Consider the following 21,220-nt stretch of genomic DNA (forward strand, 5'->3'; position numbering starts at 1 on the left):
GAAGACGGGGTTAGCCCTGTCATTCCCCTCCGGTTTAGCAAAGGACAACAGTCAAGGTTGACAGCTGCGTAAACCAATGGGGTGAAAACCAACGTCGGTGGGGGCGGGCGCAGTGACAGAATGGCCCAATGAGGTTCAGGATCCTCTTCGCTCGTCCAATGGGGATGCAGAGAGGGCGGGAGCTCGGCCTGACTGTGGGAGTGAATCGAGAGGCCGGCTGTTTGTTGTCATCAAGATGGAGTTTCTGCTGGGGAACCCGTACAGCACCCCGGTGGGGCAATGTATCGGTAAGAGAGCGGGGGAGGGACGGGGGGCCCGGGGTCTCCTGTGTGTGTGAGAGAGGCCTGCAGGGCCTGTGTGTGTCATTGTCACCTTCTATTATATATATATGTCCCCTGTATGTGTCATTGTCACCTCCTATTATATATATATATATATATATCCCCTGTGTGTGTCATTGTCACCTCCTATTATATATATATCTCCCCCCTGTGTGTGTCATTGTCACCTCCTATATTATATATATATCTCCCCCCTGTGTGTGTCATTGTCACCTCCTATTATATATATGTATATGTCCCCTGTGTGTGTCATTGTCACCTCCTATTATATATATATCCCCTGTGTGTGTCACCTCCTATATTATATTTATATATGTCCCCTGTATGTGTCATTGTCACCTTCTATATTATATATATGTCCCCTGTGTGTGTCATTGTCACCTCCTATTATAATACATGTCCCTTTGTATGTGTCACCTCCTACTAATATATATATATATATATATATACACACAAACACACTATTATTATTATATTTATATATATATATGTGTGTGTCACCTCCTGGTATAAGATATACCCCCCCCCCCAATATGTGTCATTGTCTCCTCTTTTACTCTAGTGATGTCACTCTCTCCAGTGTATCCAATCAGAGAATTCTTTACATTAAAATGGTTAAAAACCTTTCTTTTTTTTTTTCATTAAAATAGAAAATAAACATGTAATGCATACTTGCTCTGTGCTGTGGTTTTGCACAGAGTGGCCCAGATCTTCCTCTTATGAGGTCCTGGCTCCTCTTCTAATGGCCTTCCTCATTGGTGCTCCTGGCTCCTCCTCTTCTGAGTGCCCCCCCTGCCGGAGCTCCTGGCTCCTCCTCTTCTGAGTGCCCCCCTGCTGGAGCTCCTGGCTCCTCCTCTTCTGAGTGCCCCCCTGCCGGTGCTCCTGGCTCCTCCTCTTCTGAGTGCCCCCCTGACGGAGCTCCTGGCTCCTCCTCTTCTGAGTGCCCCCCTGCCGGAGCTCCTGGCTCCTCCTCTTCTGAGTGCCCCCCTGCCGGAGCTCCTGGCTCCTCCTCTTCTGAGTGCCCCCCTGCCGGAGCTCCTGGCTCCTCCTCTTCTGAGTGCCCCCCCTGCCGGAGCTCCTGGCTCCTCCTTTTCTGAGTGCCCCCCTGCCGGTGCTCCTGGCTCCTCCTCTTCTGAGGCCCCCTCTGCCGGTGCTCCTGGCTCCTCTGAGGCCCCCTCTGCCGGTGCTCCTGGCTCCTCCTCTTCTGAGGCCCCCTCTGCCGGTGCTCCTGGCTCCTCTGAGGCCCCCTCTGCCGGTGCTCCTGGCTCCTCCTCCTCTGAGGCCCCCTCTGCCGGGGCTTCTCCTCTTCTGAGGCCTCCTCTGCCGGTGCTCCTGGCCCCTCCTCTTTTGAGGCCCCAACTGCTAGTGCTCCTGGCCCCTCCTCTTCTGAGGCCCCCTGGCCAGTGCTCCTCCTCCTCATGGGCTCCCTCTTCGCTGCTCCTGGCTCCTCCTCTTCTGGGTGCCCCCCTTGCCAGTGCTCCTTGCTCCTCCTCTTTTGGATGCCCCCTCATTGGTGCGCTGGCCCCTCCTCTTCTGAGGCCCCCCTGCTGGTTCTCTTCCTCTCATGGGCTCCCTCATCGGTGCTCCTGGCTCCTCCTCTTCTAGGTGCCCCCCTGCTGGTGCTCCTGGTTCCTCCTCTTCTTGGTGCCTCCCTTGCCAGTGCTCCTGGCTCCTCCTCTTTTGGATGCCCCCCTGCTGGTGCTCCTGGTTCCTCCTCTTCTTGGTGCCTCCCTTGCCAGTGCTCCTGGCTCCTCTTTTGGATGCCCCCTGCTGGTGCTCCTGGCTCCTCCTCTTCCGGGTGCCCCCCTTGCCAGCACTCCTGGCTCCTCCTCTTCTGGGTGCTTCTCCTCTTCCGAGGCCCTCATGCCGGTGCTCCTTCTCTCATGGGCTCCCTCATCTGTGCTCCTGGCTCCTCTTCTGGGTCCCCCCCTGCTGGTGCTCCTGGCTCCTCCTCTTCTTGGTGCCCCCCGCCGGTGCTCCTAGCTCCTCCTTTTCTGGGTGGCCGCTGCTCCTGGCTCCTTCTCTTCTGGGGCCCCTCCTGCTGGTGCTCCTGACTCCTCCTTGTGGGCTCATCGGTGCAAGAGTGCCCCCCTGCCGGTGCTCCTAGCTCCTCCTCTTCTGGATGCCCCCTCACCGCTGCTCCTGTCTTCTCCTCTTCTGGGTGCCCCTCTCCCCCCGCCAGTGCTCCTGGCTCCTCCTCTACTGGGGCCCTCCTCCTCCTACAGATCCTGCCCATCTCTGTGCAACCACAGCACCCCCTTGTCTCCCCCCCCCCCCCTGGTCTAAGCATTCAACAGACTCCTGCAGCTGACTACAGCCCTCCTCTAGACCCCTGCACATTATTCTTCCCAGCTCTGCCCCCAGCTTCTTCCTGGCAAAGTAAAGGGAGGGGGGTGCACTGTGATGTAAGGAGGGGTGGGTGACTCTTGACTTCTGAGGGGTTGGGGGGGGCTTTGACATCTGATGTAAGGGGGGGTGGGGGGCTCGTGACATCTAGTCTTACAGACACAACTGCCCTTAGAGGGCGACCATAATTCTGATTATTATCACCCCCTGATCTCAGGTGTCTGTTTTCAGAAAATATATCATGTCTTAGACCCCTTTCACACTGGGGTGGTTTTCAGGCGCTTTGCGCTGGAAATAGCCTCTGCTAAGCGCCTTAAAAAAACTGCTTCCCATTCACTCCAGTGTGACTTTTCACGCTGGGGCGGCGCGCTTGCGGGATGTTAGGAAAAGTCCTGCAAGCAGCGTCTTTGGGTTGGTTCGGGAGCGCCTTCCCAAAATGCCCTGCCCACTGGAATGAATGGGCAGCGCCTGAAAAAAATCGCTTTGAAAGCGCCGCAAAAGGATGTTTTTTTTTTTTAACCCCTTTTTTTGGGGGGTAAAAGCGCCCCACTAGCGCCACAAAAACGCAGTTTAAACAGCGCTAAAACGAACGGAGCTTTAAAGCGGCCCCAGCGTGAAAGGGGTCTTGGGGGTCTTCTCCCATGTAGCCAGTGAGTTGAGAAGCGGGGTGAGGGGCCAAAAATGACTTCTAACCAGGCGGGGCCTCTAGTAATTTGGGGGGCCCTCTGCAGCTTTGCGGGGCCCTAAGCGGCTTGCATAGTGAGCCTATAGGGTGTATCGGCCTAAAGGCTCACTAATGTCATTGGGGTAGATTCAGGTACCTTTTTGCGGCGGCGTATCTCCAGATACGCCGCCGTAATTTGAATTCCGCGCCCGCGTAGCGTTACGCCGATTCACAAAGGCAGTTACGCTGAAAAAAATAGTCTTCCTCCCCCGACGTAACTTGATTGCGGCGGCGTAGAATTGTGTGCAATATAACTTTGGCCGCTAGGGGCGCTTCCGTTGTTGTCGGCGTAGAATATGCTAATTTCTTAGATACACCGATTCACAAACGTACGTGCGCCCGGCGTTCGTTTTTTTACGTCGTTTGCGTTAAGGCCTTTTTCGGCGTAAGGCTGCTTTTGCTATGAGGAGGCGCAGCCAATGTTAAGTATGGACGTCGTTCCCGCGTCGCGATTTGAAAATTTTACCTCGTTTTCGTAAGTCGTCCGTGAATGGCGCTGGCGCTTCACGTCAAAACCAATGACGTCCTTGCGACGTCATTTACCGCAATGCACGTCGGGAAATTTTAGGGACGGCGCACGCACAGTACGTTCGGCGCGGGAACGCGCCTAATTTAAATGATCCACGCCACCTACCGGATCATTTGAATTACGCACGCTTGCGCCGGCCCCTTTTACGCTACGCCGCCGCAACTTACGGAGCAAGTGCTTTGTGAATACAGCGCTTGCTCCTGTAATTTACGGCGGCGTAGCGTAAATACGATACGCTTCGCCGCCGTATCATTGCGCTCCCCTACCTGAATCTACCCCAAGGTTTGTTTTACATCTGTGTCCTATTGCCTTGATTGGTCAGTAGCTGTCACTTCTCACCACCAGCGCCCTCTCCTGGCCACTCCTGGATTTTCACATCCAGATTCTGCTCCAATCATATCTCTGCCTGGTCTGCTTAGTTTAGAGAGAAGAGAATTGCTACTAAATATTAAACTAAGATTCTTTAGATTACATTTGCTGCTAAAAAGATGCAGGTCACCCATTTGTTATTGTTACCTGTAGTGAGTGAGAGCATGAGAACCTCTATTAGGAGAACCTGTATTATTATTATTATTATCCCTTTGCTTTATATCCTGCTAGATCTTGATTCCTGGTAGTTTAGCTGTGTGCAGCAAAGGGAGTGAGACTCCTCCCTGCAGTGATCTCGGTTTTGTTGATCTCATGTAAGACATAAGTGGGTGATTCATCCGCCCATAAGAAGATCCACCCAGCCGTAAATTAATGATAGTAATCTAATATGTAATTATAGATGGACGGCGGGTGGCCAGCTTTGCTTTTTACTTCACACCATAGAAGTGCATTCCGGATGCTTTTCTGCATGTGCGTTTTTGATGCAGTCCAGTGTATTCCCCCCCCCCCCTTTTTTTTTTTTTAACCTTAACCACTTCCATACCAGGCACTTACACACCTTCCCGCCCAAGCCAATTTTCAGCTTTCAGCGCTGTCGCACTTTGAATGGCAATTGCGCGGTCATGCTACACTGTACCCAAACAAAAATTGGCGTCCTTTTTTCCCCACAAATAGAGCTTTCTTTTGGTGGTATTTGATCACCTCTGCGTTTTTTTTTTTTTTTTTGCGCAACAACTAAAAAAAGACTGAAAATTTTGAAAAAAAATTACGTTTTTATTTTTTTATAAATTTGTTTTTCTCTTTCAATTACGAGCACTGATATGGCGGCACTAATGGGCACCGATGAGATGGCACTGATGGACATCGATGAGGTAGTACTGACGGGCACAGATGAGGTGGCACTGATTGGCGGCGCTGGTATGCGGCACTGATGGGCACTCATAGGCGGCACTGATGGGCACTCATGGGCGGCACTGATGGGCACTCATGGGCGGCACTCATGGGCGGCACTGATGGGCACTCATGGGCGGCACTGATGGGCACACATAGGCGGCACTGATGGGCACTCATGGGCGGCACTGATGGGCACTCATGGGCGGCACTTATGGGTGGCACAGATGGGCACTGATATGTGGGCACTGGGCATGGATGGGCACTGTGGGGTGGCACTGATGGACACTGTGGGGTGGCACTGATGGACACTGGGGTGGCACTGATGGACACTGTGGGGCAGCACTGATTTATCCAGGTTGCCAGTCAGTGATTGGCATCTTTTTTTTTTAATGTGTTTTTTTTTTCAGGCTTTTTTTTTTTGGTTTGGCCCATCCTGGTGGTCCAGTGTGGGCTTCCCTGGTGATCCAGTGTGGCGATCTGAGGGGGGGCTGTGCTGATAAACAATCAGCGCGAACCCCCCCTGTCAGGAGAGCCGCCGATCGGCCCTCCTCTACTCGCGTCTGAAAGACGCGAGTGAGGAATAGCCGATCAACGACTCTTCCTGTTTACATCGTGATCAGCCGTGATTGGACACGGCTGATCACGTGGTAAAGAGTCTCCGCCGGAGGCTCTTTACCGAGATCGGAGATGCAGGGTGTCAAACTGACACCCCGCATCACCAATCGCCACGCTGCGCGCCCCCCACGGGCGCGCGCGGCATGAAATCCTGCAGGACGTCCAGTCAGGATTTCAGAACCACTTCCCGGACGTAAATCGGCTGTAGGCCGGGCGGGAAGTGGTTAAATAAGGACACGTGTCTTCCAGTGCAGGGAATATGCAGCATGCTCTACGTCTTCTTCTTCTTCTTCTTCTTCTTTTTTCTGGAACGACAAGTAGATATGGGTTTTTCTCTGGCCGATGCCGATATTTGGAAACCGGGGCGGCCAATGGCCGATATGTGTTGCCGATTTTTGCGGCCGTTATTTTGGGCTGTTTTTTTTTTTATTTTTTTTTTTATTTTTTTCTTTATCTCAAAAAACCTAGGGTGGAGAGGTGGGGTGCATCCTATCAGTGCCCACTGGTGCAGCCCATCAGCGCAGCCTATCAGTATCCATTAGTGCCCACCAGTGCAACCTCATCAGTACCCACCAGTGGAGCCTATTAGTGTCCATCAGTTCCACATCAGTGCCAAACAGTTCAACCTGTCAGTGCCCACCAGTTCATCTCACCAGTGCATCACATCAGTGCCAACCAGTGCATCACCTCATCAGTGCCAACAAGTGCCCCACATCAGTGCCCACCAGTACAGCCCAATGTCATTCACTGCCACCTCATTAATGCCCACCAGCGGACCGCTCCAGGCTCCGTTCCATCTCCTAGCCTAGCACAAGAAAGCTCCATTCATCCCTGACGTGCTGCCCCGCCTCTGCCTACAATCCCCAGAATGCAGAGCGGGCCGGTAACAGCCAATCGACAGGGCGCCACTGCCGACATCCTCCACTCTAAAAAAAAAAAAAAAGCGTCCCCTGACGTGTTGCGCGCCCTGCTTCTGCCTACAAACCCCAGAATGCAGCGCGGGCTGGCAGTTACCGGCCCGCGCGGCATTCTGGGGTTTGTAGGCAGGGCGCGCAGCACGTCAGGGGACATTTACTTTAGAGTGGAGGATGTTGGCAGCGGCGCCCGCCGATGGGCTGTTACCGGCCTGCTGGTTGGCTGCCGACTTCCTAAACTAAAAAAAAAAAAAAGTCAGCAGACAGCAGCGGGCAGGCAGGCGGAAGAATTCCACCCAGCACATCCCTACCTCAGATCCCAGACAATCGGCCTATTTTACATAATAATCGGCCGATATCTTTAAAAAGGCAAAATATCGGCCGATATATCGGTCGACCTCTAACGGCAAGCACTGGTGTGAACTATACCATTGAAAACCCATATAACCTACTTTCTCATCAGCAGTATATAGCAGTCTTGTGACTTCTATCAGTGTCTGGTTAAAGCTTGTAAGAGGAGTTTTCATTCTCTTCTGACTGTCCTATGAGGCTGCAGGACCCCCCAACCCTCTGTCTGGATTGGCCCTGTGCTGATCATATGTACTCTCCCAGAAAAAAAAAACTCCCTAGCAAGACAGACCAAACTGAGCATGTGCAGAGTGACTCCAAGGCTCAGTTCTATCAGGAGATGAATTTTGGACAGTGAAAGAAGGGGAGGATCAGAGAAAACCGAATCAAATAGCCTTTTTACTCAATGCTGAGGATTAACTCCCTTAGGTTCCACAATGACTATAACAAGCACGCTTTACTGCATATACAGACTTATTTTTACTGTTGAGGGTTTAGTAACACTTTAAATCTTGTAGGAGGAGGTTTCATTCTCCTCCTGACTGTCCTATGAGGCTGCAGAACCCCTGACCCTTTGTTTGGACAGTGCTGATTGGCCCTGTACTGATCACATGCACCCTCCCAAGAAGAAGAAAAAACTCTCTAGCAATACACACCAAACTGAGCATGTGCAGCCTGTCCCCCAAGGCTCTGTTCTATCAGGAGATAGATTGGGGACTGTAGAAGAAGGGGAGGGTCAGAGAAGACAGGATATTTTTTACACAACGCAGAGGATTAACCCCTTAGGTTCCGTAGTGAGAATAACAAGCATGCTTTACTGCATATACAGACTGATTTTACTGTTGTGGGTTTAATAATACTTTAAAGCTTAAAGGGGTGGTAAAGGTTCATTTTGAATTGTTTTTGAATAACAAACATGTCATACTTGCCTCCACTGTGCAGTTCGTTTTGCACAGAGTGGCCCCCGATCCTCGTCTTCTGGGGTCCCTCGGTGGCTGTCTCGGCTCCTCCCCCGCAAGAGCTAGCCCCCTTCTGGGAAGCGTTCTCCCAAGGGGTTTAGCTTGCGGGCGCACTCCCGTGATACAGCCGGCGGCCATATCTGCTGATGTCATCACTCGGCCCCGGCGTCATTGATTTGATTGACCGCAGCGGGAGCCAATGGCTGCACTGCTATCAATCATCCAATGAAGGGCCGAGAAGCCAGCTTGTTCATGACGCGGGACTTTCAAGGGCTCAGATAAATTAACGGGGGGCTATGGGGGGGGGGGGGGTAAGCATCGGATGTTTTTTCACCTTAACCTCTTCCGAACCGCCGCATGTACATTTACGTCGGCAGAATGGCACGGACAGGCACATTGGCGTACCTGTACGTCCCTGCCTAGATGTGGGTCGGGGGTCCGATCGGGACCCCCCCCCGGGAAAATGCGGTGGTTCCCGTGGCTTCAGGAGCGATCCGGGACGAGGGCGCGGCTATTAGTTTCTAGCCGCCCCCTCGCGATCGCTCCTCAGAGCTGAAGAACGGGGAGAGCCGTATGTAAACACGGCTTCCCCGTGCTTCACTGTGGCGGCGCATCGATCGAGTGATCCCTTTTATAGGGAGACACGATCGATGACGTCAGACCTACAACCACACCCCCCTACAGTTGTAAACACACACTAGGTGAACCCTAACTCCTACAGCGCCCCCTGTGGTTAACTCCCAAACTGCAACTGTCATTTTCACAATAAAGAATGCAATTTAAATGCATTTTTTGCTGTGAAAATGACAATGGTCCCAAAAATGTGTCAAAATTGTCCGAAGTGTCCGCCATAATGTCGCAGTCACGAAAAAAATCGCTGATCGCCGCCATTAGTAGTAAAAAAAAAAAATAATAATAAAACTATCCCCTATTTTGTAAACGCTATAAATTTTGCGCAAACCAATCGATAAACGCTTATTGCGATTTTTTTTTTTTTTTTTACCAAAAATAGGTAGAAGAATACGTATCGGCCTAAACTAAGGAAAAAAATTGTTTATATATGTTTTTGGGGGATATTTATTATAGCAAAAAGTAAAAAATATTGAATTTTTTTCAAAATTGTCGCTCTATTTTTGTTTATAGCGCAAAAAATAAAAACCGCAGAGGTGATCAAATACCACCAAAATAAAGCTCTATTTGTGGGGAAAAAAGGACGCCAATTTTGTTTGGGAGCCACGTCGCACGACCGCGCAATTGTCTGTTAAAGCGACGCAGTGCCGAATTGTAAAAACCCCTTGGGTCATTTAGCAGCATATTGGTCCGGTCCTTAAGTGGTTAATGATGAGATATACGGTGCAAATGATGATTTTTACATGTAGGAGTGAAGTGTCAGGATTGGCCCGGATGCGAAGTGGTTAATTGAACAAGCTGAAGTTAGAAGCTGATTGGCTGCCATGCAGAGCTGCACCAGATTTTGCCCTCTCCAGTCTTAGTAAATCTCCCCCTATGGTGTCTTCTATAACTTCCATCACAGGTTCAGAAAAGGACATCTTGTAATTTAATGGAGATTCATTTCCTAAAACCAGCTCTGCAGAGTTCTTCATGTCTTGTGTTGGTGTAAAACATGGGTCTTCAAACTATGGCCCTCCAGTTCTTCAGGAACTACAATTCCCATCATGCCTAGTCATGTCTGTGAATGTCAGAGTTTTACAATACCTCATGGGATGTGTAGTTCCGCAACAGCTGGAGGGCCGTAGTTTGAGGATCCCTGGTGTAAAAGGTCAGAGAAGGGCGGCGGGGAAAAGCCAGAATCCCCAGCGCTGAGGCTTCCAAATGATCCTGTGTGGGCGCAGAGCGAGCGTTCATTCATGGCGCCAGTCAGCGGGCGGGATGGAGTATGGACTACGATTATCCTCTAACAGTCAGCTGAGAGATTTGTATTGTAGATTGAATGCTGGAGAGATTTTCTTTGGGGGGAAAAAAACAAAAAAAAATAAAACATGGTTAACGCCTTATTAGATTTCTTGGGCCAGATTCAGATAGATCAGCGGATCTTTAGATCCACGTAACATATCTGATTTAAGATCCGCCGCCGCAAGTATTAGAGGCAAGTGGGTAATGCTTAACTTGTAATACCAACGGCCACCACCAGATGGCGCCAGCTCACAAGTCGCCAGGACCCTATTTCTAGTCGCCATGGCGACCTGGCGCCCGGGATTTGTCGAGCCCTGGTCTAAGACATGGCTATGCTGCCTGGCAGAGGTACCTGGACCATAAGACTGGTTGAACAGCATTTAACCACTAGCCGACTGCCCACCACCGTTCTACGTCGGCAAGTTGGCTCGGCTGGGCGAGAGCACGTAGTATGACGTCCTCTCTCCCAGCCGCCACTAGGGGCGCGTGCGCGCCCCCCGCTCGCCCCCGACTCCCGTGCGTGTGCCCGGCGGCCGCGATCGCCGCCGGGCACACGCGATCGCTCGTTACAGAGCGGGGACCGGGAGCTGTGTGTGTAAACACACAGCTCTCGGTCCTGTCAGCAGGGGAAATGCCTGATCCTCTGTTCATACAATGTATGAACCGAGGATCAGTGTTTCCCCTAGTGAGGCCACCCCCCCCCCCACAGTTAGAACACACCCAGGGAACATACTTAACCCCTTCCCCGCCCCCTAGTGTTAACCCCTTCACTGCCAGTGGCATTTTTATAGTAATCCAATGCATTTTTATAGCACTGATCGCTATAAAAATGCCAATGGTCCCAAAAATGTGTCAAAAATGTCCGAAGTGTCCGCCATAATGTCGCAATACCGAAAAAAAAATCGCTGATCGCCGCCATTACTAGTAAAAAAAATATAATAAAAATTACATAAAAATACCCCCTATTTTGTAAACGCTATAACTTTTGCGCAAACCAATCAATAAACGCTTATTGCGATTTTTTTTTTTTTTTTTACGAAGAATATGTAGAAGAATACGTATCGGCCTAAACTGAGGAAAAAAAAATGTTTTTTAATATATTTTTGGGGGATATTTATTATAGCAAAATGTAAAAAATATTTATTTTTTTCAAAATTGTCTCTCTATTTTTGTTTATAGCGCAACAACTAAAAACCGCAGAGGTGATCAAATACCACCAAAAGAAAGCTCTATTTGTGGGGAAAAAAAGGACGCCAATTTTGTTTGGGAGCCACGTCGCACGACCGCGCAATTGTCTGTTAAAGCGACGCAGTCCCGAATCGCAAAAAGTACTCTGGTCTTTGGGCAGCAATATGGTCCGGGGGTTAAGTGGTTAAACTCTGTCGGCAGATAAGATAGTCCATATACTGTACATGCACCTGAACTTTGCTGTCTGCCTGTAGTTCAGCTTTAAATATGACTTGGTGTATTTGGATGGTGAGACTTTATTATGGGATGGCTGGGCCCCCTGCACAGCAGAGTTTTTTGTATTGGCCTTCTAGGAGTCGGGGATAAGCAGAATAGCTCCTTTTTTGCCGCTCTGATCCCGTCGGATTATATGCAGTTTAAAGAGTTGTAGAGAATCCTATTATCAGTAACCGGATTAGTGAATATCACTCTCGGGGACCGGCTCAGGAAATGAGATTGGGGAAGGCAGACGGAGCCTTACTGGAAAAGCACCGCCATGTAGATCCTCATCCCGGCTTCCCTCGCAGAGAATCGCAGCTGCCGCTGGAGCTGTACGCGGGATTGCTGCTCTCCGTGTCCAAATCCTATTTGGACTCTAGCGGATTTCCAGAAGCGCAGGCGCAGTGTGACGCAACAAAGTATTTTCTACAAACTATTTACGGCAGAACTCCAGCATGCATGCATAGATCCCTACTGTCCTTCATTTGGAACCGAATCCCTCGGGCCCCCCCCCCTTTTTTTGCTTATTATTTGTCCCTTTTAAAATAATGGGCAGAAAGAAAATCTACAAAAAGTGCTTCCTGGTCAGTGGAGTAATGCCCCTTACATTGGTGGTCAGGTGAGAGGGGGCCCCCCTTAGGTCAGTGGAGTAATGCCCCTTACATTGGTGGTCAGGTGAGAGGGGCCCCCCTTAGGTCAGTGGAATAATGCCCCTTACATTGGTGGTCAGGTGAGAGGGGCCCCCCTTAGGTCAGTGGAATAATGCCCCTTACATTGGTGGTCAGGTGAGAGGGGCCCCCCTTAGGTCAGTGGAGTAATGCTCCTTGCATTGGTGGTCAGGTGAGAGGGGCCCCCCTTAGGTCAGTGGAATAATGCCCCTTACATTGGTGGTCAGGTGAGAGGGGCCCCCCTTAGGTCAGTGGAATAATGCCCCTTACATTGGTGGTCAGGTGAGAGGGGCCCCCCTTAGGTCAGTGGAATAATGCCCCTTACATTGGTGGTCAGGTGAGAGGGGCCCCCCTTAGGTCAGTGGAGTAATGCTCCTTGCATTGGTGGTCAGGTGAGAGGGGCCCCCCTTAGGTCAGTGGAGTAATGCTCCTTGCATTGGTGGTCAGGTGAGAGGGGCCTCCCTTAGGTCAGTGGAATAATGCCCTTTACATTGGTGGTCAGGTGAGAGGGGCCCCCCTTAGGTCAGTGGAATAATGCCCCTTACATTGGTGGTCAGGTGAGAGGGGGCCCCCCTTAGGTCAGTGGAGTAATGCCCCTTACATTGGTGGTCAGGTGAGAGGGGCCCCCCTTAGGTCAGTGGAATAATGCCCCTTGCATTGGTGGGGTGGTCAGGTGAGAGGGGCCCCCCTTAGGTCAGTGGAATAATCCCCCTTACATTGGTTGTCAGGTGAGAGGGGCCCCCCTTAGGTCAGTGGAATAATGCCCCTTACATTGGTGGTCAGGTGAGAGGGGCTCCCCTTAGGTCAGTGAAATAATGCCCCTTACATTGGTGGTCAGGTGAGAGGGGCCCCCCTTAGGTCAGTGGAATAATGCCCCTTACATTGGTGGTCAGGTGAGAGGGCTCCCCTTAGGTCGGTGGAATAATGCCCCTTACATTGGTGGTCAGGTGAGAGGGCCCCCCTTAGGTCAGTGGAATAATCCCCCTTACATTGGTGGTCAGGTGAAAGGGGCCCCCCTTAGGTCAGTGGAATAATGCCCCTTACATTGGTGGTCAGGTGAGAGGGGCCCCCCTTAGGTCAGTGGAATAATGCCCCTTACATTGGTGGTCAGGTGAGAGGGGCCCCCTTAGGTCAGTGGAATAATGCCCCTTGCATTGGTGGTCAGGTGAGAGGGGCCCCCCTTAGGTCAGTGGAATAATGCCCCTTACATTGGTGGTCAGGTGAGAGGGCCCCCCTTAGGTCAGTGGAATAATCCCCCTTACATTGGTGGTCAGGTGAAAGGGGCCCCCCTTAGGTCAGTGGAATAATGCCCCTTACATTGGTGGTCAGGTGAGAGGGGCCCCCCTTAGGTCAGTGGAATAATGCCCCTTACATTGGTGGTCAGGTGAGAGGGGCCCCCTTAGGTCAGTGGAATAATGCCCCTTGCATTGGTGGTCAGGTGAGAGGGGCCCCCCTTAGGTCAGTGGAATAATGCCCCTTACATTGGTGGTCAGTGGGATTAATGTTCATTGCATTGGCGGCCAGTGGGAAAAGTGATAGGTGGCACTGATGGGTGTGTGAGGGGTTAGCTCGGTAGCGGGGTGTGTGACCCCTTGGATGGGTTCACCACACACTGAATCTATACAGACTGGCAGTCGAAGACGGTTGAAAACAAAGTTTTTGGTTTATTTTTCCATCTTGCTGGAAAACAAGTGCAAGCATCCAAACAGCATAAACAAAATCAAACATAAAATAAATCCTAGCCACTTTGGGCGTCTACCTTCCACACAGGAACCTATCTATGGAGTCTAGCACAGCCTACTGCTGGGTAGACAGTGCTGGTCATACAGCACAAAACAATAGTCTTTTGATATTTATAAAACAGGAAAAAGTCAATGGTCTCCTCACCTCATCAGGAGACTTTCTGGCACTGCTCTCCTACTCACACAGCCTTAGGAGTGATGCAGCAATAAGTGGTAACCCTCTAGACTTCTTATAGAGGGCTTAATTGCCTCACTCTGAACAGCTGGAGTCTTTCAACGCCCTTAGACCTTGTCTGGCTATTTTTTTTCAGCCGACGCCCAATAATGATTAGTGTATTGTCTAAGCAAGGCAGAAATGTATGTCCCGTTTGTGACAACACCCACAGATTTACCTGACTTCCTGTCACAGATGGGCATTAATGGGCAGCAATGATAGCCAGCATGGACTGGTATCACCAATGGGCACTGATGATCAGTGCCCTGATTACATGTCTCCATGTCCCCTGCGAGGATATGCCACTTATCGACTTACCTTGACACAAACTCCGGCATTTCCGTGTTTTACATGTGACCGGCTGTGATTGGACACATCAGATCACATGGTTAAAGGCCCGCTGCTCTTTACAGAGATCAGGGTCATGCCATGTCCTAGCAACATGGCCCTGTTCTGGGGCGACGTCATTTGGGTGGGCAGGAGGCAAGTGGTTAATGGGGTATAGAGGTTTCTAGTCCTTATAACAGTGTGATGCTTGGATCTACAGACATCAGGGGCCAGATTCACGTAGAAGGGCGTAACTTTGTGCGGGCGTAGCGTATCCTATTTACGCTACGCCTCCGCAACTTAGACGGGCAAGTGCAGTATTCACAAAGCACTTGCTTTGTAAGTTGCGGCGGAATAGCGTAAATGGGCCAGCGTAAGCGCGCCTAATTCAAAGTAGGCTGTAGTGGGCGTGTTGTATGGTAATGCCTCGTGACCCCACGTAAATCACGCGTCTAACAAACGCCCCATGCGCCGTCCGTGGACGTATCCCAGTGCGCATGCTCAAAATCACGTCACAAATAGTCAAGGCTTTCGACGTGAACGTAACCTACGCCCAGCCCCATTCTGAATCGGCTTACGTAAATGACGTGAAATTGGACGGCTGTTCCGACGTCCTTACTTAACATTGGCTGTGCCATCTTTTTGGTGGTTTATCTTTACGCCTGCAAAACGGCGTAGCTTACTGCGACGGGTGTACGTACGTTCGTGAATAGGCGTATCTAGCTCATTTACATATTCTCGGCATAAATTGACGTACACGCCCCTAGCGGCCAGCGTAAATATGCACCTAAGATACGACGGCGTAGGAGACTTACGCCGGTCGTATCTTAGCAACAGAGAAGCGTATCTCTCAATTTGAGCATACGCTTAAAGATACGCCGTCGTAAGTCTTTGTGAATCTGCCTACAGGTCTTTTGCCTATCTGCATTATGTACCAAACCCTCATCCCTCAAACGTGCCTTGGCTGTGGCATTGTTCCCGCTATCTTGGCATAAGTCTGTATGGTTGGCAGCCAAGGGAAGGGGTTAATCCCTCTGCAGGTACTTCTAAATAAGGCGGCGCAGCATGCGTTACATCAGTGAGGTCCTGCAGATGATGAGAGGAGGTGCAGCAAAGGTCTATTGGTAGCACCGCGCAGTGCGCCGCGTCTACGCTTTGTAGATATATTGTCACTGCAGAGCGGCTGTCGGCGGCAATCCTCTCTGGGGGCTGCTGGGAATTTTAGGCTCCGGATCGGATCGGAGTATCGGCGTTCTGAACGTATTTCTGCGTCTCTCCGGCTGGAAGAATCGTGATTTATGGACACGGAATTCAGCGACAAAGGAAATGAAATCACCCGACTCTGCTTTGCCGCCGTTCAGAGATTAGGATTGAACTGGATGTAAAGCCAAAACCTTTTTATTTATTTTTTAACGTTGAATAAAGTAAGGAAGCTTGGGATCTTTTCCCAACCCCCCCGCCAGGGCCATCTTATCCAGTGGGCACACCTGGGCACAGGTGCCCATGGGGCCCCATCAGGACAGGCAGGGCCGATCCTAGACGGGTGCACCATGCCCCGACGCTATAAGCTGCCACAGAGAAGGGGCACCAAGCCACCGAAGCTGTGGCATGCCACTTGACTGCACTGGTTGCTAGAATTGGTGGCCGCCTGGTGCCTAGCAACCAGTGACATGAGTGGCCGCCCCAACATTCAGAGCATGCCATGGACGCCCCAGCATTCATAGCGTGCCGCCAATGTGGCTGGAAAACTAGATCGGCTCCACCCCCTTCCCCTGCCATCTTCTGACTCAGACAGCGTAGCACGCCGCAGGTCACCATCTTCATTGTTGGGGCACCAATGCATTTCTTTGCCCGGGGGCCCATGATGCTAAGAAGATGGCACTGCCCCCCGCCACTCCTTCGTCCACACCTCACTGGTATTAGAAACAATCGCCTTATCCCAAGTACTGTTCCATCTTAACCACTTAAGCCCAGGGAGGTTTTACCCCCCCCCCCTTAATGTTCAGGCCATGTTTTGCGATACGGCACTGAGCCACTTTAATTATATAATTACCCCTGATGAAAGGAATCTAAAACCTGAAACGCGTTGGATACCGTTAGAACTTAACCCAGATGTCGGATACCGGAAAGTTCTACCGGACAATGGAGTGATATTTTCTTTATACATATATCATACAATTTATTGCAAGATAATATTTTTTGTGTTTTTTTATTTTTATTGTAATCATGTCTTCGTCAATGGCCCAGATTCAGAGAGCAATTGCGTCTGCGTAACCATAGTTACGCAGCGCAATTGCTTACTTCCCCCGGCGTTTCGAATGCTCCTGATTCAGGAACCTCGATACGCCGACTGCAGCCTAAGAAATGACTGGCATAAGGCTCCTTATGCCGTCATATCTTAGGCTGCATTCTTACGCAGGCCGCTAGGTGGCGTTCCCGTTGTGGTCAGCGTATAGTATGCAAATTGCATACTAACGCCGATTCACAACCCTACGCGAGCCCTGCGTACGCAGTTTACGTCGTTTGCGTACGTCGGTTTTTGCGTAAGGCTGCCCCTGCTATTAGCAGGGGCAGCCAATGCTACGTATACCCGTCGTTCCCGCGTCGCGAATTTTAAATTTAACGTCGTTTGCGTAAGTGAATCGTGAATTGCGCTGGACGCCGTTCACTTTGAAGCAAATGACGTCCTTGCGACGTCATTTGCCGCAATGCACGTCGGAAAAGTTTCCCGACGGAGCATGCGCACTACGCTCGGCGCGGGAACGCGCCTAATTTAAATGATCCACGCCCCCTACGGGATCATTTAAATTACGCGCCCTTACGCCGGGCATTTTTAAAGGGAGCGCCCACGCAAATTACGTGGCTACTGCTTCGTGAATGAAGCGTAGCGCAAATAATTTGCGGGGGCGCAGGGAAAAAACGGGACGCTGCGCCTCCGTAAGAAGTGTGCAGCGGTACCTGAATCTGCCCCAATGTCTGTTTTCACAATCGTCATGTTCAGATGATTTTTTTCTATAGAATCGATCTGTTATTTGTAGAATAAATTCAGATCTTGAAATTTTCTGTGTTTTTGCCAATTTAAAGTCCCAATTTATTTATTTTTTGGTGGGGGGTGGGGCAGTACAAACTACCTTCCTCTAACTCTAAACTGGTAATCTGTAGACATTTTTAAAAGTCGCCTATGGAGATTTTTAAATGTCAAAGCTTGTCGCTATTCCACCAGTGGGCACAATTTTAAAGCGTGACATGTTGGGTATCAATTTACTCGGCGTAACATTTATCTTTCACAGTATAAAAAAAAAATGTGGGTAACTTAACTGTTGTGTTTTTTTTCAATTAAAAAAAATTGTGCTTGTAAGACTGCTGGGCAAATATGGTGTGACATAAAGTATTGCAACGACCGCCATTTTATTCTCTAGGGTGTATGAGAAAACATATATATTAACATATATATATATATATATATATATATATATAATTAGTGTGTGTGTGTGTGTGTGTGTGTGTGGGGGGGGGAGGGGTTCTAAGTAATTTTTAATGGTCCCCGTTCCCCCGGGAGTGTCACCTTGGCCTACATACTATGGACCAGATTCAGAAAGATTAGCGTATCTTTCTGCGGGCGTAGCGCATCTCATATGCGCTACGCCGCCGTAACTCAGTCAAGCGAGTAGTGTATTCTGAAAGATCTTACGCCCGAAGTTACGGCGGCGTAGCGTATATGGGCGGGCGTAAGCCCGCCTAATTCAAATGTGGATGATGTGGGCGTGTTTTATTTAAATTACTTGTGACCCCACGTAATTGACGTTTACGCCGTCCGTGAACGTTTCCAAGTGCGCATGCTCCAAATTACGCCGCAAACTGTCAATGCTTTCGACGTGAGCGTAACTTACGTACAGTCCTATTCGCGAACGACTTACGCAAACGACGTAAAATACGACGCTGCATCCTAGATGTTACGCGGCGTATCAATAGATACGCCATTGTAACTTCTTTCTGAATCTGGCCCTATATATTTTTTTATGGTCCCCATACCCCGGGAGTGTCACCTTTGCCTACATACTTTAATTCTTCATGGTCCCCGTACCCCGGGAGTGTCACCTTTGCCTATATTCTTTAATTCTTCATGGTCCCCGTACCCCGGGAGTGTCACCTTTGCCTACATACTTTTTCTTCATGGTCCCCGTACCCCGGGAGTGTCACCTTTGCCTACATACTTTTTCTTCATGGTCCCCGTACCCCGGGAGTGTCACCTTTGCCTACATACTTTTTCTTCATGGTCCCCGTACCCCGGGAGTGTCACCTTTGCCTACATACTTTTTCTTCATGGTCCCCGTACCCCGGGAGTGTCACCTTTGCCTATATACTTTTACTTCATGGTCCCCGTACCCCGGGAGTGTCACCTTTGCCTATATTCTTTAATTCTTCATGGTCCCCGTACCTCGGGAGTGTCACCTTATATTCTTTAATTTTTCATGGTCCCCGTACCCCGGGAGTGTCACCTTATATTCTTTAATTCTTCATGGTCCCCGTACCCCGGCAGTGTCACCTTATATTCTTTAATTTTTCATGGTCCCCGTACCCCGGGAGTGTCACCTTATATTCTTTAATTCTTCATGGTCCCCGTACCTCGGGAGTGTCACCTTTGCCTATATTCTTTAATTCTTCATGGTCCCCGTTCCCTGGGAGTGTCACCTTTGCCTACATACTTTTTCTTCATGGTCCCCGTACCCCGGGAGTGTCACCTTTGCCTACATACTTTTTCTCCATGGTCCCCGTACCCCGGGAGTGTCGCCTTTGCCTACATACTTTTTCTCCATGGTCCTCGTACCCCGGGAGTGTCACCTTTGCCTACATACTTTTTCTCCATGGTCCCCGTACCCCGGGAGTGTCACCTTTGCCTAGATACTTTAATTCTTCATGGTCCCCGTACCCCGGGAGTGTCACCTTTGCCTAGATACTTTAATTCTTCATGGTCCCCGTACCCCGGGAGTGTCACCTTTGCCTACATACTTTTTCTTCATGGTCCCCGTACCCCGGGAGTGTCGCCTTTGCCTACATACTTTTTCTTCATGGTCCCCGTACCCCGGGAGTGTCGCCTTTGCCTACATACTTTTTCTTCATGGTCCCCGTACCCCGGGAGTGTCACTTTTGCCTAGATACTTTAATTCTTCATGGTCCCCGTACCCCGGGAGTGTCACCTTTGCCTACATACTTTTTCTTCATGGTCCCCGTACCCCGGGAGTGTCACCTTTGCCTACATACTTTTTCTTCATGGTCCCCGTACCCCGGGAGTGTCACCTTTGCCTACATACTTTTTCTTCATGGTCCCCGTACCCCGGGAGTGTCACTATTGACCTACATACTTTTTCTCCATGGTCCCCGTACCCCGGGAGTGTCACCTTTGCCTACATACTTTTTCTTCATGGTCCCCGTACCCCGGGAGTGTCACTATTGACCTACATACTTTTTCTCCATGGTCCCCGTACCCCGGGAGTGTCACCTTTGCCTAGATACTTTAATTCTTCATGGTCCCTGTACCCCGGGAGTGTCACCTTTGCCTATATTCTTTATTTCTTCATGGTCCCCGTACCCCGGGAGTGTCACCTTTGCCTACATACTTTAATTCTTCATGGTCCCCGTACCCCGGGAGTGTCACCTTTGCCTACATACTTTTTCTTCATGGTCCCCGTACCCCGGGAGTGTCACCTTTGCCTATATTCTTCATGGTCCCCGTACCCCGGGAGTGTCACCTTTGCCTATATTCTTTAATTCTTCATGGTCCCCGTACCCCGGGAGTGTCACCTTTGCCTAGATACTTTTTCTTCATGGTCCCCGTACCCCGGGAGTGTCACCTTTGCCTATATTCTTTATTTCTTCATGGTCCCCGTACCCCGGGAGTGTCACCTTTGCCTACATACTTTTTCTTCATGGTCCCCGTACCCCGGGAGTGTCACCTTTTGCCTATATTCTTTAATTCTTCATGGTCTCCGTACCCCGGGAGTGTCACCTTTGCCTATATTCTTTAATTCTTCATGGTCCCCGTACCCCGGGAGTGTCACCATTGGCCTACATACTTTTTCTCCATGGTCCCCGTACCCCGGGAGTGTCGCCTTTGCCTATATTCTTCATGGTCCCCGTACCCCGGGAGTGTCGCCTTTGCCTATATTCTTTAATTCTTCATGAGAAAAGCTCTTCTTGGGAAGTGGGTTCCTGCTATACCTCCTGGGATTTGTCCCAGCATTGCCGTAGACTAGTGTTTCTCAATTCCAGTTCCAGGTCATGTTTTCAGGATTTCCTTCAGATGTAACGGCTGTGGTAATTACTAAAGCAGTGAAACTGATCAAATCGCCTGTGCAAAATAATGTAAATCCTGAAAACATGGCCTGTTGGTGCGCCTTGAGGACTGGAATTGAGGAACAGACGGAGGTCATTTCAGGAGACTTGCTCTCTGTTGGATATCTCTTCTCCGCCATCTTTCCTTTCCTGGGTAAAAAAAGCCCTCTTTGTTTTTTGATTGGCAGCTGCTCTTTGCAGGAGGTGCCGCAGCAGCTTGGCCTTTCACCAGACAGAAGCGCTTTCGGTCAAATCTTGACAACGTCGGCTGGATTGCGATTGAGCGATACTGATGACTTGATATTCGGATCATCGGCGCTCATTTGTCTTTGCAGTCAGGAAAGTGCCAGCCAGCCGCCCGGCTCTCTGAGGTCCTGTCACTCTTTGCTGACACCATCAGGATTTCCAGCAAGATTGGCGCTCGCCGTTCTCGTTTCGTGTCATTTTGTTCTGCGGTGTAGTCATTTTTTTTTTTTTTTTTTTTTGCTGAGCCGGACCTCTCTAATTCAATAAAAGAATCCTGCAGTCTGACCGAAA

At 50.1% G+C, this 21,220-nt stretch overlaps 1 protein-coding gene across 7 annotated transcripts in view; it reads left to right on the forward strand.

Annotated features, from left to right (window-relative positions):
- The first annotated feature begins 78 nt into the window (after positions 1–78).
- TOM1L2 (target of myb1 like 2 membrane trafficking protein) overlaps positions 79–21,220 on the forward strand; it is an 85,989-nt gene continuing 64,847 nt past the window's right edge. For 3 of the 7 annotated variants that reach the window (XM_040356335.1, XM_040356336.1, XM_040356337.1), the window contains exon 1: positions 84–287. In XM_040356335.1, the coding sequence (XP_040212269.1) occupies positions 236–287 (52 nt within the window). In that variant the 5' untranslated portion in view covers positions 84–235. Of the gene's footprint in view, positions 288–21,220 lie in introns of all 7 variants that reach the window. The other 4 variants (XM_040356333.1, XM_040356334.1, XM_040356331.1 and 1 more) reach the window with 2 other exon arrangements.

This window comes from Rana temporaria, chromosome 6, assembly GCF_905171775.1.
Source record: "Rana temporaria chromosome 6, aRanTem1.1, whole genome shotgun sequence".
NCBI classification, from domain to species: Eukaryota; Metazoa; Chordata; class Amphibia; order Anura; family Ranidae; genus Rana; species Rana temporaria.